Below are 15,478 nucleotides of genomic sequence, written 5' to 3'. Positions count from 1 at the left end.
CTGTAATGATATGTAGCATACATGTTTTAACTTGTATTCACATATAATCTACTTAATGTTAATTTTTTCCAGCACATCATGTTGGGCAATTAGTTTGATAAGAATAGTGTGATAAATTGGTACTGAATGACATTACAGAATGGTTTCAGAACTCTGCAATAGAGTTTGGCTATAATGTATTAACTCTTTTATTTCAAGATGCTATTCCCAAAATTTCAGAGTTCAAAAGCGCAGCATAACCCATGGAATTCAAACAGTACATTAACAGAAATTCCATGCATAAAACTCAAAGAAAGTGGCCATCCAGTTTTTTGTTCAGTATCACTAGGTAGACAGTGTAAGGTTGGAATATCACTGTGATGTAGGAAACCATGAGTTGGTGGACTTAGAAAAATATGAAAAGATTTGGACTTATGAAGGAAGATTTTATCCACCCTCCGAGAAACAGATGACAAACAAGTATAGTATGGTCTTAAATAGATGCATATGAATGTAAATGTCTACATATGAGTATCTTTATAGATATCTGAATATATGTATGTATGTGTATATATGTTTGTGTGTAAATGTGTGTGTGTGTGTGTGTATATATATATGTATGTGTACGTATGATGTCGCCTTCTTAAGGTGGGGGGAGAAGGGAGGAAAACAGAACAAAGTAAAAAGTGCACAACAGAGAACAGAAGAAAAACAAAAGGAAGCAAACAAAAGATGGACAGTTTGGAATACAGTTTAGTATTATAAGCTTCTTGAAATGCAAATTTATTGCTGTACCCTTTGAATCCTCTCTTATGTTCTACTGTGTCCATAGCAATGCTTTTTTTCTTTCTTTTTTTTTTCTTTTTTTTTTTTTGGCAAGGCAGTGGGGTTAAGTGACTTGCTCAGGGTCACGTAGCTTGTAAGTGCCAAGTGTCTGAGGCCAGATTTGAACTCAGGTCTTCCTGAATCCAGGGCCAGTGCTCTATCAACTACGCCATGTAGCTGCCCCCCTTTTTTCCTTTCCTTATTTTGTGTTTAACTTTTAGTATTTAAGTTTATGTTTCTTTTTCTTTTCTTATTGTTTTTAAAAGATCACTAGGGAGGATAGACTCATTACATCCTGAGGAGGCCCATTCCATTTTTCAGTTGCTATAATTTTTAGGAAGTTTTCCCTGTACATGTTTTCCTTATATCTGAATCTACCTTTTCAACTTCTGTCCATTGCTTCTAAGCCTTTTGACATCAAGTGTGACATTCCTCTCCCATGTAGCAGACCTTAAAATACCTGAAGACAAGTATCATAATCTCCTAAGTCTTCTCTTCTCCAGACTAAACACCCGCAGTTTCATGTGGCATCTTCTTGACTCTGTGGTCATCCGGGATGTTTTTCTAGTAATGTGATACTAATAAGATACTACAACATTCCAGATGTGTTTTAGCCAGGACAAGTTATATTCAATGAAACGTATCCCACTCTTACTATAAAAGCACATAATTACATTAACCTTTTATTTGCTGCAGTATCTCACAGTTGACCCATATGATTTGCAGTTCACTAACATGCCCAGACTTTTCACATGAATGACTTTAAAATCATACCTTCATCATCTTTGACTTGTGAAGTTTATTTTTGAATGTAAGTGTAAAGTTTTACATTTTTTATTAGACCATTAATTTCATCATTCACTATCAGCAATTAAACTTTAAGATAAATTTTTTCAAATGAAAAGCTGCCTTCTCTCTCTCTCCCTCACCGCCCCCACACAAACTCCTGTTACAAATCTGTATCATCAAGTGAAACAAATTCCCACAGTGGTAGGGCTTTTAAACTTCATCTTATTATATCTGACTTAATATTCTCTTACGTTGAGGTTTTTTGTTTTTTGTTTTTTTTTTTGTATTCTGACTGTCATCCAGTGTGTTACCTAGCCCAGTTTTTTGTAATGTGAAACCTTCATAAGATTGTAGTTATGGCTTTATCAATTTTGTCTGTCAGGCTAGGAACTAGCATAGATAGGAAACTCTTGAATGAGGAAATTCCCTTTATTAATTCAGATTGGCACCTTCTCTGCGACTTATATTCTTAAGAGAATTTCCTAGAGCACTGAAGAGTACAAGTGACTTGCTTAGGATCACATAACTAATATGTTCCAGAGGTGGGATTTTAAACCACATTTTCTTGGTTCTGAGACCACTTTCCATACATTATACCATATTACATCTCAACTTAATCTGTCAATAGATGTTCATTTAAGAGCTCACTGTGTACCAAGTGTTGTATTAGGCACAGGAAATGCAAGTTTAATAAATGAAACATTCCATTACTCACTAGGAGATTTCATTTCAATAGAGGAGACAATAAGACGTATAAAACATGTATACATATAAAGACAAGAAAGATAAATATTAGTTAGTTAAATACAGAATATTTTGGGAAGAGCGGTACCAGCAGCTGAGGAAATCAAAGGCATCACATAGAAGGTGATTCTTAAGGTGAATCTTTCATAAAGAGATTCTATAAGGCAAAGTTGAGGAAGGAGTACATTCTGATGTTAAGAATAGCTAATACAAACAAAGTCACTGAGATTGGAGATGGAGTATTTTATATGAGGAACAGAGAGAAGGGCAGTTGAGCTGTATTACTGAGTTGGAGTAGGGGGAGTAAAAGGGTTTGTTTGTTAAGCTTTTCTTATCTATGATATGGTCAGTAGGAGGTCAAGATTCCCTTCTAATGCATTCCCTCACCTTGCCTTACTGCTGTTTGTTAGAGGCACAACGGTTTTTGCTTCCTCAAGGTGCTTCCAAAGCTTAACTGCTTTCTACTTGAATCTCTTTTCTGATATACATAGACCAAGGTGTCTAGTTATATTTGTTGTGTAGCATCATCTGACTTATATAATGGCTTTGACACACTTATTACTTCTAAATTAAAGTCTTGTTCATACCTCGTTTATACTTTTGATTGGTTCTGTAACCAATTTATGCTTTTGACTGTTTTTTTAGTTCAATTAAAAAAAAAATTCTCAACTGATGATGGTATCAGGGCATAAAACATCTTGTTAATTACATTAATTGCGATTCCAGTGCTCTGGGATACTCCTTACAATATTTATTAGTTGAAATATCTCTTCTCAAAGATATTATTGTCATTTTATTTCCATATTTTAATGGTGATCTATAATTTCAATGATGAATATACTTATATCTTAGTTATTGACATAATAAAAATTGGGATTAATAATTCCACCGAAATATATTAGTGAAACTATTGGGTCTCTCATTTGTGAAATATATTTTTCTTTTAATTTAGCACCTGAAAACCATTCTACTGCTGATAAGATTCCTTTAACAAAAGTGGGTCGACGTCTATACACTGTTAGACACAGAGAGTCTGGTGTTGAAAGATCTATTGTTTGTCAAATTGATACAGTTGAAGGAAGTAAGAAGGTTACAGTCCGATCTCCAGTGCAGGTATTTTGTGATTTGACTTTAAAAAGAAGCATACTATATTTATATTCACATATGAATTTCTTGGAAAATGTTTTTCAGAACTGTATTTTATGAACATAATGTATTATATCCTGGTACTCACCTTTAGAAAAAGTTTTTTTAAAGGTCACTTTACTGCTTTTGAAAGTTTTCATTCTACTGTATGGAATAGCTTGTTTCATAAGTTTCTAGATAATATATTTATAATTTATATTCATAGTAGGATAATTCAATGCTGACTGTGCCTCTCAGTTGCTCTAAATTTGCAAAATTAGAATACTTGACAAGTAAAGTATGCTTTAAATTAGAATACTTTACAAAAAAAGTCTATTCCCAGTTATTCACATATATATTATCTTCTTTTTGGACTATTGACAGTGGCTTTTTATTTCCAAATTAACGTTTTTCTCTGAACATGTTTTAGATTGTCAATTGTATGTGCTTAGGGTATAAAATTCAATTTTTATATTAGAATATTTGACATATGATTAACAAAATATTTTTACTGACTCAATCATATAGTACCTTAAGCAAAATAAAAATTATTTTCAAATATCTCATTTTGAATTTGACGTGCACCTGCCTTTTGTTAGCATATATGTATATTGGATAATTGAGTTTATAGAGCAGGTGTTGTTAGTCTCCAAAGCACACTTTTTAAATTTATGTATAGCCCCAAGGAATTAATTCTTTCTTCTCTCCCTTTTCTGCCTGTTCCTCCCGCCCAGTATTTCCTCTATGCCAAATTGCTTATTGATTTCTTGCCGAAATGTATATTGTCCCAAGCAACCTACTAAGTTATGGTTGTGCTGTTTTCGTGGTTTGTACCTCAGCTTCCTGGTAAAGGCAATATCTATATTCTCCCTAAAACGCCAGAGTCAGGAGGTCAAGATTAGTCATATATGTCAAGCCACAATTAACAAAGTAGGATGTAATATATGAGGGTGGAACAGTGGCATCAAATAGAAACAGATCCTTGTGGGCTGCATGTTGACTTAGAAAACCACAAATTAATATTATTCCCTATTGTATTTTTCTTTAATCTATTAAGCATTTTAATTACATTTTAATCTGGTTCAGCCTGCACTGGAGAGTTTTGTAAGCTACAAGGTGGTGGGATTTGATACCTCTGTGGTAGAACATTAATAGTGAAAAATATTTTTTGAAGATTTTACTTGCTTTAAGAACTTTTGAATTTATTAAGATTTAGATGGTCACTAGACCACTGATTTGATCACTAATCAGGCAATAATTTCCTATGTTAATTTTATGCCTAATTATGGAAGTATTTCCTGTATTTTTACAATTTTATCAATGCCTGTAACTAGCAAAGGTCCAACCTCCTCCGATAACTTGGAGTATAACTTTAGAGAAATCAGCTTACTTTTTTCTGTTTCTATCCTTTTGTGTGAAAATAATAATGTTTTTGTGCCTATTATTTTCAAAGTGACTTATTAGTATTTGTTTTTAATTATTTTGATTTTGTAGATGCGAAATCATTTCTTAATTCCATTGAATATTTATGAAGGTGACACATTGTTGGGAACTGCTTTACCAGAAAATGAGTTCAACGTACCATTGGCATCTTATCGGTGAATAAAAGAAATTTGTAACCTGTTTAGTTTTTTAAAGTCTCTTTTAGTATTTCATGTGTATGACCATGAAGAAATTACAAAACTAGACTAGGCCTGTTTGTATCAGTATACACACACACACACACACACACACACAGACACACACACACACATACCCCTGTCTCAAGTTAAAACCACAAATATAAATGTCTAAATTTTTATGTACAGTGATGCAGTATTTCCACTCCTGAAAGGATTTATACATAGATTCTTTAAAAATTCCCATAATACAACATAATTTTGATTTATAGAAATTTAATTCATAAGTAATATTTTAGAAATATGTCCATTATGTAAAGAGAGATACACACTCATAATGCCATTTAATTCTTAATGTTTAGACTGCTAAGAGTCATTTAATTACAGTATATATCAGATTTTAAATTATGTTCATCTTTGATTATTGAGTACTTTTATTATTAGTACAGTGTATTTACCATAGAAATTTAAATATTCCCCCAGATAGAACTTAAACTCATTAAATAAGGGTGGAAGTATGCTGTAACAAGAAATAATGTCTTCAAGATTTTCATTCTTGAGCATCTTGTTTTATGGGAAAGGTATAGATAGACCTAGCATTTCCCTGAATTACAGGAATTGATGTGTCTTGACTTTAGTTTATGAACTTTTATAACTTGGAGGGTGGTGGTGCACTTAATATTATTAGGGAAGCCTCTTTCAAAATAACCAAAATTCACAAAATAAATAGGAGTCAGTATTCTAAGTCACATACAAGAAATGTGAATATAATTATAAAATGCTAAGGAACTTAAGAATGACCAGTGATTTCTGGAGATATTTGTTGCTCATGATTGGGCTGCATTAATATAATAAAAATGAATCTACTGCCTAAATTAATTTACAGTTTTACTATGTATTAATGGAACTATCAAAGAGACATATTATAGAACTAAACAAAATAACAAAATTTAATCTGGTAGAAGAGAAAGTTATGAATCTCAAGAGAATTAAAAGAAAAAAAAATTAGAATTGAAGGAAGAATAACACTTGCAAACCTCAAATTACTGTATAAAAAAGTAATCAGAGAACTATAATGTACTTATTTAAAAAATTGAAAAATATGTCCTTGAAGTACTGACAAGGAAGAATCAGAAAAAAATTGAATTCAATAATCCAGCATTTCTTTACTGAAATTACTTGGGAAAGAACTCTAACTTAATATAAACTGCTGGTAAAATTAGAAACAATTTTGGCAGAAATTAGATTTAGATCAACATTTCACACCATAAACAACAAAAGTTCAAAATACATGTTTAGCCTCATGTAGTATGAGGAGATGTATGTATACACACACACACACACACACGTATGTATGTATACACATACACATACTGTGTGTATATGTCATACACATACATACACACAGATATATACATATATATTTGTGTATGTGTGTGTGTGTGTTACACAACCAGATATGGTTGGAAGAGAGTTGATCAAAAAGTAGAAGCCATTAAAAAAGATAAAATAGATGATTACAATTACATAAAATTAAAAGGCTTCTATATGAATAAAATTAATGCCATTATAAAGGAAGCTATTGATTGGGGGGGAAAAGTCTTTTTATCAACTGTTTTGACAAGGGTGTGATATCTAAGGTATATAAGAAAATTGCACAAAGGTGGGAGACTAGTGATATGGAACATTTTGTGTACTGATAAACTTGGTTGATGTGTTGGTTAGATTTACTGTGCTGCTTCCTTCCCTCCCCTTCATTTTTATTCTTTAGTACAAAGAATGTCTATAGGTGAGGAGGGAAGAAATGTTGTAAGCATAAAAAGTATTCCCCACAATATATAATGGACTAATATGAAAGTATAGAATGAAAAATTCACAGGAGATATTTTCTTTAGGGAGATCCAAATTAATTTTAGTAATTAAATGAAATTGTTACAAAATCCTCATTCACATTCATGTGTTTACTTTGCAGAAATATTAAGACTCCTTTTGTTAAGTAAGATGCTCTGACCTGATTAAAACCATTAATGATTAGTGAACACATATTGCTTTTCCCACCAGGAATTACATTTCCCTAACACTTTCATGTGCTGATATTTGTAAGAAAGACATAGAGTTTTACTTAAATATAATTATCCCTCACACTAGAAGTGAAAGTCTTAATTTATAAATCTGATAATTGTTTTTCCTGATGCTTTGATTTTTTCATGTATAGCATCCAGTGCTTAAGGACTTGTACTACTGAAAAGCTTATAACTTTTTACATTGAAATACTTTTTTTTTTTAATATGGGCCTAGATGGCTTCCTCACATATTCTTTGCTTTCAATAAGTTTTGTGACCTAAATAGTATGTCTCTATAAACTTCAAGTAGCTATTGACGAAGTTCTTCAGCAGAAACTTTTTTGTGATGAAAAATGGATTACAACATGAGCCTTGTGTCTAGGAAAATCACCATTTTAAAGTGAAAGTATGCCATGTCACAAAAGAGCTGTTTTGCTTTATTTATCCAAACATGATTAAAACATGTGATCCTTCATGCAAAATTATTGTAGTCTCTATAGTGTATTTAGGAACTATGTAATTAAGCATGTAAATTTTTTGAGCAGCCTTTCTGATTGTTGTGTTTTAATATATTGAAATCTGATTTAATCTATATCCTAATAGGATAACTATATAAGAAGTTTTAAAAAGCACAATATAATAAGTAGCTGTGTTATTCTAAAGCTATTGGCTTGCTTCTAAAGAAACATTTCAAAGTCATTACAAGTTGATTTTTTTTCCTGTAGATCAGCCCTTTTTTTGAAACCAGATGGTGAAGAGTATGAACGATGTGATGCAATCAACTTTGAAGAAATTATAAAACATGAGGGACTCCTTCTAGAGAAGAGATGTCAAGCTTTACACTGTGCTAAGAAAGCATTTATCATTAATATTGTACCTGAAAAAGACAAATTGACATCAATGTCAGCATATTCAGATGATGGATGGGATTTACCATACATAATTCATCTATGGCCTCCTGTTCTTCTCCACAATTTTCTTCCTTACAAAATTGCTTATTATCTAGAGGTACTTTTTTAAAAAAAGTATTTAAAAAGTATTTTGTATCTTCAGTTTGGTAATTGAAGCTTGATAAAGATAGGAAAGATAAAATTAATTATACTATTCAGATTTAAATTTCAGTGTTAGAAAGGAATATATAGGATCATGGAAAAGCAATACAGAGTGGTTTAAAATAAAGAAATACTGATATGCCAGGCCTAGTTGAACAGAAGTGTTTTTAAAATGTTGGCTATAAAGCAAATTACTGTTAAATACATTAACATTTAGGATATTGGTTAGAGATCTGGCCTCAGAGTCAGGAAGACCTGGGTTAAGTCTTACATATTAAGACACATATTGGTTAGGGGATCCCAGGTAGGTCTCTCAATTTCTCAGGGTTTCAGATAGGCATCTCTCTGAGACTGTATATTGCAAAGAAAATACTACTCCACATTGGTAATGAAAATTCTTCTTAGGATCTCCGTATACTAGTGAAATTACTATTCACAAAATTAAAAAATTAACAATTGCAAAATTAGATTTTACAAAAATGACAAAAATCTTGGCCCCAGTACTAAAAAAAAAAAAGGAAAAAAATTAAAATATAAGAAACCTTCTAAAATCTTAAATGCAAAAGAAAGAAAAATTTATTGTAAGATTAATACTTGAATTCTAAAACTTTTTTCTAAAATAGTTTTTAAAAGCTGGCAGAAACTGCGTTCCTTTAGGCATAGGGCAATATGAGGGTGATATCGCCATATGACATTACTTGCTAAAGTTGGTATATAGAGAAAAATTTTACTTCTTTCTTGTCAGGATACTTTCTTCCAAGCGAAGAATGGCTTGTATGCCATATTATTAGTTATTTTACTAAGTGCATTAGACCATTTTTAAAAATTTATTTATTGTTTTGCCATTATTTTGAACCTGTAGCTGCAGGTACATCTTAAGTCTATTTTTCCTACTTCCCAATTTCACCTTTCCTTTTCTCTATCTTTAATATCACCCCCCCCCTTTTATTTGCATAGCAGTTAGGAGCATTGGTGGTAGAAGGCAACTACCTATTTTAATTGCCACCAACGTCATTCATACCAACCTGGCTCCCACACCTAACTCTAGCCAGGTTTACCTCTATAAATACTTTTCTTTTGCTTCCTATCCCTCTGTATTCCCTCTATAATAATAGGGTGTTCTATAAACACTTATATAAACAGGCTTTGCTTACTCATAAATTTTCTGATCAAGATAGATTAATCAAGATAGATTTTCTGATTTAGTTTATCATAATTGTGTCTGATTTCAAAAATATTATTTGTATTTATATTTATTTTTATGTACAGCATAATTTTAACTATCATTGAACATGGGGAAAGTCTTAAATATCAGTAGACTTTTTCATGTTATTCAAAAGTAACACTTTTTCTTTTTTTATTACAGGGAAATGAACTTAGAGTTTTCACTCTCACAGAGGGTTGTTCAACACAGATTTACACTGCAGAGTTAGATAACACAAGACTGCATTTAAAGTTAATTGACTATCTTGACCACGATTGGAAAAGTGAATATCAAATAAGATCTAATCAACATGACATTGATTTTATTAGTTTCATTTGTGTCACTGAGATAGAGAAGACAGAATTAGTTATTGCCGTTCACTTGACTTATACCACTGGCCAGGCAATTGTAGCATTTCACAGCCCTTATTGGATGGTGAATAAAACTGGTCGGATGCTACAGTACAAAGCAGATGGGATTCATCGAAAGCATCCTCCTGATTATAAAAAGCCAGTACTCTTTTCTTTCCAGCCTAAACACTTTTTTAATAATAACAAGGTATGTAATTTTAGACTTATTTTACTTACCTATTTTGCTGTCCTTCAGAATTCTGAATTAAATAGCGTCCTTACCTGCAAAATGATAATAATAGCACCTACTTCACAAATCTGTTATGAGTATCAAGTGAGTATATAACAACCTTTGTAAATTGTAACGTTATGTAAGTATGAAGTGTTGCTGTTACTTTTTTTGTTAGACAGATTTTTATTCTTGTTAAGAAATAGCCATTTTAGAAAAGTAATAATATTAAATTATTTCAGAATTTTAAAATTTAAAGTTCATTTGAAAATAGAGAAATTGATGACATAACATTTGATATTTTTCACAACTTCTACTAATGAAGTATAAGAAATTTTTTAATCTCCTGAATTCAGCAGTGTATTTATTTTTTTATTCTTCCTTAGGTTCAGCTTATGGTGACTGAGAGTGAGTTATCAGACCAGTTTTCAATTGATACTGTAGGTAGTCATGGAGCTATTAAATGTAAAGGCATGACAATGGAGTATCAAGTGAGTTAATTATGTGATTATGCAGTTGTTTTATTAATGCTTAAGAAGTACTTGTTGATTATTATTCAGAGACTGTATAAGCTTGTAAAAATAATAAAATGTGTTTAATTTTACTCTTTTTAGGTTGGTGTGACCATAGACTTGAGTAGTTTTAACCTTACAAGAATTGTGACATTTACTCCTTTTTATATAATAAACAACAAAAGTAGATATAATATAAAAATATCAGAAGAGGATAATGGAAAATGGATCTCTCTTGATTTGGAGCAGGTAGGTGGATGAACTTGAAATTTACTTCTTTTTATTCTGCTATGTTAAATAGGCACCAATAACAACCAAATCAGAATTTTTTCTTTCTATAAACTATCTTTTATCTCATACTGTTGTGTGCCAGTATAAAGTGGGAGAATAGAATTGGGTTTTTTTTGTTTTTTTCTTGTTTTTTAATTTTTATTTTCTAAATTTATTTATTTTTACTTTTCAAAATTCACTTCTATAAGATTTTGAGTTCCAAATTTCCTTCCCCTTCCTCTCCTCCCCTCGCTATAAGACAGCATGTGATCTGATACAGGCTATACATATGCATAAATAAATAAATATTAAATAAATAAATAAATTTTAAACGTATTTTCACGTTAGTCTGTAAAGAAGAATTAGAACTAATGGGAAAAACCAGGAGAGAGGAGAAACAAAAAAAGAGAGAGAGAACAAATAGTATGCTTTTTCAAAATTAATTATTTTTTAAAATTGATTTATTTTGATTTATCAACAATCATTTCCATAAGCTTTTGAATTTTAAATTTTTCTCCCCCCCCTTCCCAAGACAGCATGCAGTCTGATATAGGTTATACATATACATTCCTATTTAGCATATTTTCACATTAGTCATGTTGTAAGGAAGAATTAGAACCAATAGAAGGAACCACAAGAAAGAGGAAACAAAACAAAACAGAAGAAAAAAAAGAGCAAATAGTATGCTTTGATCTGCATTCAAACTCCGTAGTTCTTTCTTTGGATGTGGATAGCATTTTCTATCATGAGACTTTTGGAGATGTCTAGATCCTTGTATTGCTGAAAAGGGCTAAGTCTGTCAAAGTTAGTCATCCCACAACGTGGCTGTTACTGTGTACAACGTTCTCTTGGTTATGCTCACTTCATTCGGCATCAGTCCATACAAGTCTTTCCAGATTTTTCTGAAGTCTGCTGGCTCATCTTTTCTTATGGAACAATAGTATTCCATTACGTTCATATACCACAACTTGTTCATCCATTCCCCAATTAATGGGCATCCCCTCAATTTCCAGATCTTGGCCACCACAAAAAGAACTGCTCTAAATATTTTTTTACATGTGAGTCCTTTTCCCATTTTTATGATCCTTTTGGGATACAGACCTAGAAGTGCTATTGCTGGGTCAAAGGGTATGCACAGTTTGATAGCCCTTTGAGCATAGTTCCAAATTGCTCTCCAGAATAGTTGGATCAGTTCACAACTCCACCAACAATGCATTAGTGTTCCAGTTTTCCCACATCTCTGACATTTATCATTTTCCTGGTTTATCATGTTAGCCAATCTGATACGTGTGATGTGGTACCCCAGAGTTGTTTTGATTTTCGTTTCTCTAATCAATAGTGATTTAGAACATTTTTCATATGGGTATAGATAGCTTTAATTTCTTCATCAGAAAACTGCCTGTTCATATCCTTTGACCACTTATCAGTTGGGGAATGACTTATGTTCTTATAAATTTGACTCACTTCTCTGTGTATTGTAGAAATGAGGCTTTCATCAGAGATACAGGCTGCAAAAATTGCTTCCCAGCTTTCTGCAGCCCTTCTAATCTTGGTTGCATTGGCTTTATGCAAAAATTTTTCAATTTAATGAAATCAAAATTATCCATTTTGCATTTCATAATGTTCTCTATCTCTTGTTTGGTCATAAATTCTTCCGTTCTTCATGGATCTGATAGGTAAATTATTCCTTGATCTCCTAATTTGCTTATAGTATCCCCCTTTATATCTAAATCATGTACCCATTTTGACTTTATCTTGGTATGCAGTGTATCATGTTGGTCTATGCCTAGCTTATGCCATACTATTTTCTAATTTTCCAAGCAGTTTTTGTCAAATAGTGAGTTCTTATCCCAGAAGCTGGAGTCTTTGGGTTTATCAAACAGTAGATTACTACAGTCATTGACTACTCTGTCTTGCGTACCTAATCTATTCTACTGATCTACCACTATATTTCTTAGCCAATGTCAAGTAGTTTTGATGATTGTTGCTTTGTAATACAATTTTAGATTTGGTGTGGCTTGGCCACCTTCCCTTGCATTTCTTTTCATTAATTTCCTTGATATTCTGGACCTTTTGTTCTTCCAGATGAATTTTGTTATTATTTTTCCAGGCTATGTAAAATAATTTTTGGTAGTTTGATTGCTATGGCACTGAATAGGTAAATTTAATTTAGGTAGAATTATAATTTTTATTATATTAGCTCAGCCTGTCTATGAGCAACTGATATTTTTTCAGTTGTTTAGACCTGACTGTGTTTGTGTGAAAAGTGTTTTGTAATTGTGTTCATATAGTTCTTGGGTTTGTCTTTGCAGATACACCTCTAAATATTTTGTAATGTCTACAGTAACTTTAAATGGAATGAGAATAGTATCCTTTATTAGTACTCTAATAAGTTTGAAACAAATCACAGGTGGTGACATATTGGGCATCTAGGTGGTACAGTGGATAGAGTACCAGGCCTGGAGTCAGGAAGATCTGAGTTCAAATTCATTGTCAGACACTTACTAGTGACCTTGGGCAAATTACTTAACCCTTTTTGCTTCAGTTTCCTTATCTGTAAAATGAGCTGGAGAAGGAAATGGCAAACTAATCCAGTATCTTTACCAAGAAAACCCCAAATGGAGTCATGAAAATTGGACATGACTGAATAACAACTAATAAACAACAACCAAGATGGCATATTATGAGATTTAGTGATACAGTAAAGGATACCGTTGTAGCTGTGTATGCTGTTCTGAACTTTTACCTCTAAACAACTAAAGTGAGGATCACACTGAGCGCAGTGGGAGGCATATGTTGTGAGCATGATCCTACATATAACCAATGAGGATCCCTTAGAAGAAAAGGAGTAAGTAATTGTATGATAGAAAGAAGAAATGGGTTATCAGTGTGGAAAAAATGAGAGACATTAGATGGACAGCTAGAGTAGCCCAGTGGTACCCTTGTAATGCTGGAATGAAGTAAAGAAAACCTTTTGCATTCTGGGTAGACCTCCTGTGCCAGACTTTTGGGAATACATAAATAAGTTGCCTAAGATCATCCTGTATGGATGGATTGTGACCTGCATCATTAGAGGCAATTTATAAATCAATAACAGGTCCATTTGGGTATTTGAGAAAAAGTGTAAGAAAATGAGGCATTGATATAGTAGAAGAAATTTAATTGCTACAGATTCAGAATTTCTAGTGATGTTGAGTTTTAAGGGATTACATTTCTCCTACTAATTGTCCGTCACAAGTAATTTAATAGTCTGAAGGTAAAGGGGACATGTTTCCTTTTGGGATCGTTTACTGTTTTTTTCCTTTAAGTGATTTCTGGTAATTATAAAGGTGTTTGAATTGAATTTTTATTATCTTTGAATATATGATCCCAAATAATTTAGTCATTATAATTTTGTTCTGAGTAGTATTGATCATATGATGCTTGTTAGGTTCTGCCAGTAAGTCTTTCTCTCCCTCTCACATTTCTCATTTCAACTGAATTCTGTGACTTACCTCCATCTGTAAATAAATTTCAAGTCTCTTTCCTTTCTCCTCTCCTCTCCATCCTCTCTTACAATGCTCCCCCCCACCCCCCAATGGTCTGACTCTTACCTGTTCTGTTCCTTATTCTGAGGATTTACTAGCTACCAACTAGCTCCTCTTTGCCATCATGCTCCATATATCTTGGCTAGTCTTCTTTTGTGGGTATCTGACTTTACTCTTTCCCAGTGTCCTTGCTTACAGTTTTGAATTCTTGTTATCCAAATTATCTACCTGGATTTTGGACCTCTTTCATACTCAGGGCCTACGAAACTATTTAATTGATTCAGGCTTATGTGACTAACTGGATTCTGGATCAAGTGTATGTGTTGGCTGCTGCTGTTAGTCTTCTAGCTTCTGCTTGTCTTCCCAATTCTGACCTAATACCAACCTTTTCACCTTTGGCATATGGACATCTCTTCTCTACTTCTTCCATTGCCATCCTATTCCTCTCTTGTATCCAGACCTCTGATTCATTTTCTAAATCATTGAGCGTGTAGGATTTTTGTGAGTCTTGACTGATCCTAGCTGTCATCTACACTTAGTGCTATTTTGTTGGTCTTAAGTCTGTACTGCACCTCAGATCAGTGTCCCATCTATGTTCCAGGTTTTGACACATGTAGATTTTTTACAACATTTTCCAACTGTTTCCATCCTATATCAGTAAAAAAAAAAAAGAGAGAGAGAGAAACAAAGAAAGACAAATAAGGACTATGGTGATATTGAAGGAAAGTTTTCTTTTTTAAAATTTTATTTCTAAGGGGCAGCTAGGTGGCGCAATGGATAGAGCACCAGCTCTGGAGTCAGGAGGACCTGAGTTTAAATCCTGTCTCAGACACATGATACTCACTAGCTGTGTGACCCTGGGCAAGTCACTTAACCTCAGTTGCCTCACCAAAAAATAAAACAAAACAAAAATTTATTTGTAGAATTTTAGATTAGTTCTTTTCTAGTTACATGCAAAAACAATTTTTAATATTAATTTTTTAAAATGTTGAATTCTAAATTCTTTCTCTCCCTCCTACCTGAGAAGGCAAGCAGTTTGATATAGATTATATAAGTGCAGTCATGAAAAACATATTTCAATATTAGTCTTGTTGTGAAAGAAAAACACAGCCCCCCCCCCCAAAAGAAACCAAAAAAAAATAAAAAATTAGTATGGTTTGATATGATTCAGAATCCATCAGTTCTTTCTC

General features: G+C 32.6%; 1 protein-coding gene across 3 annotated transcripts in view; it reads left to right on the top strand.

Annotated features, from left to right (window-relative positions):
- LOC114025632 (vacuolar protein sorting-associated protein 13A-like) overlaps nt 1-15,478 on the top strand; it is a 282,189-nt gene that overhangs the window by 174,251 nt on the left and 92,460 nt on the right. For all 3 annotated transcript variants that reach the window (XM_027839097.1, XM_027839099.1, XM_027839098.1), the window contains exons 45-50: nt 3,290-3,450; nt 4,957-5,060; nt 7,870-8,152; nt 9,563-9,958; nt 10,366-10,470; nt 10,594-10,740. In XM_027839097.1, the coding sequence (XP_027694898.1) occupies nt 3,290-3,450; nt 4,957-5,060; nt 7,870-8,152; nt 9,563-9,958; nt 10,366-10,470; nt 10,594-10,740 (1,196 nt within the window). The remainder of the gene's footprint in view (nt 1-3,289; nt 3,451-4,956; nt 5,061-7,869; nt 8,153-9,562; nt 9,959-10,365; nt 10,471-10,593; nt 10,741-15,478) is intronic.

Source organism: Vombatus ursinus, unplaced genomic scaffold (genome assembly GCF_900497805.2).
Source record: "Vombatus ursinus unplaced genomic scaffold, bare-nosed wombat genome assembly UNPS02014832.1, whole genome shotgun sequence".
Classification (NCBI taxonomy): domain Eukaryota; kingdom Metazoa; phylum Chordata; class Mammalia; order Diprotodontia; family Vombatidae; genus Vombatus; species Vombatus ursinus.
The sequence above is the reverse complement of the archived record's forward strand: the minus strand, read 5'-3'. Positions and strand labels throughout refer to the sequence as shown.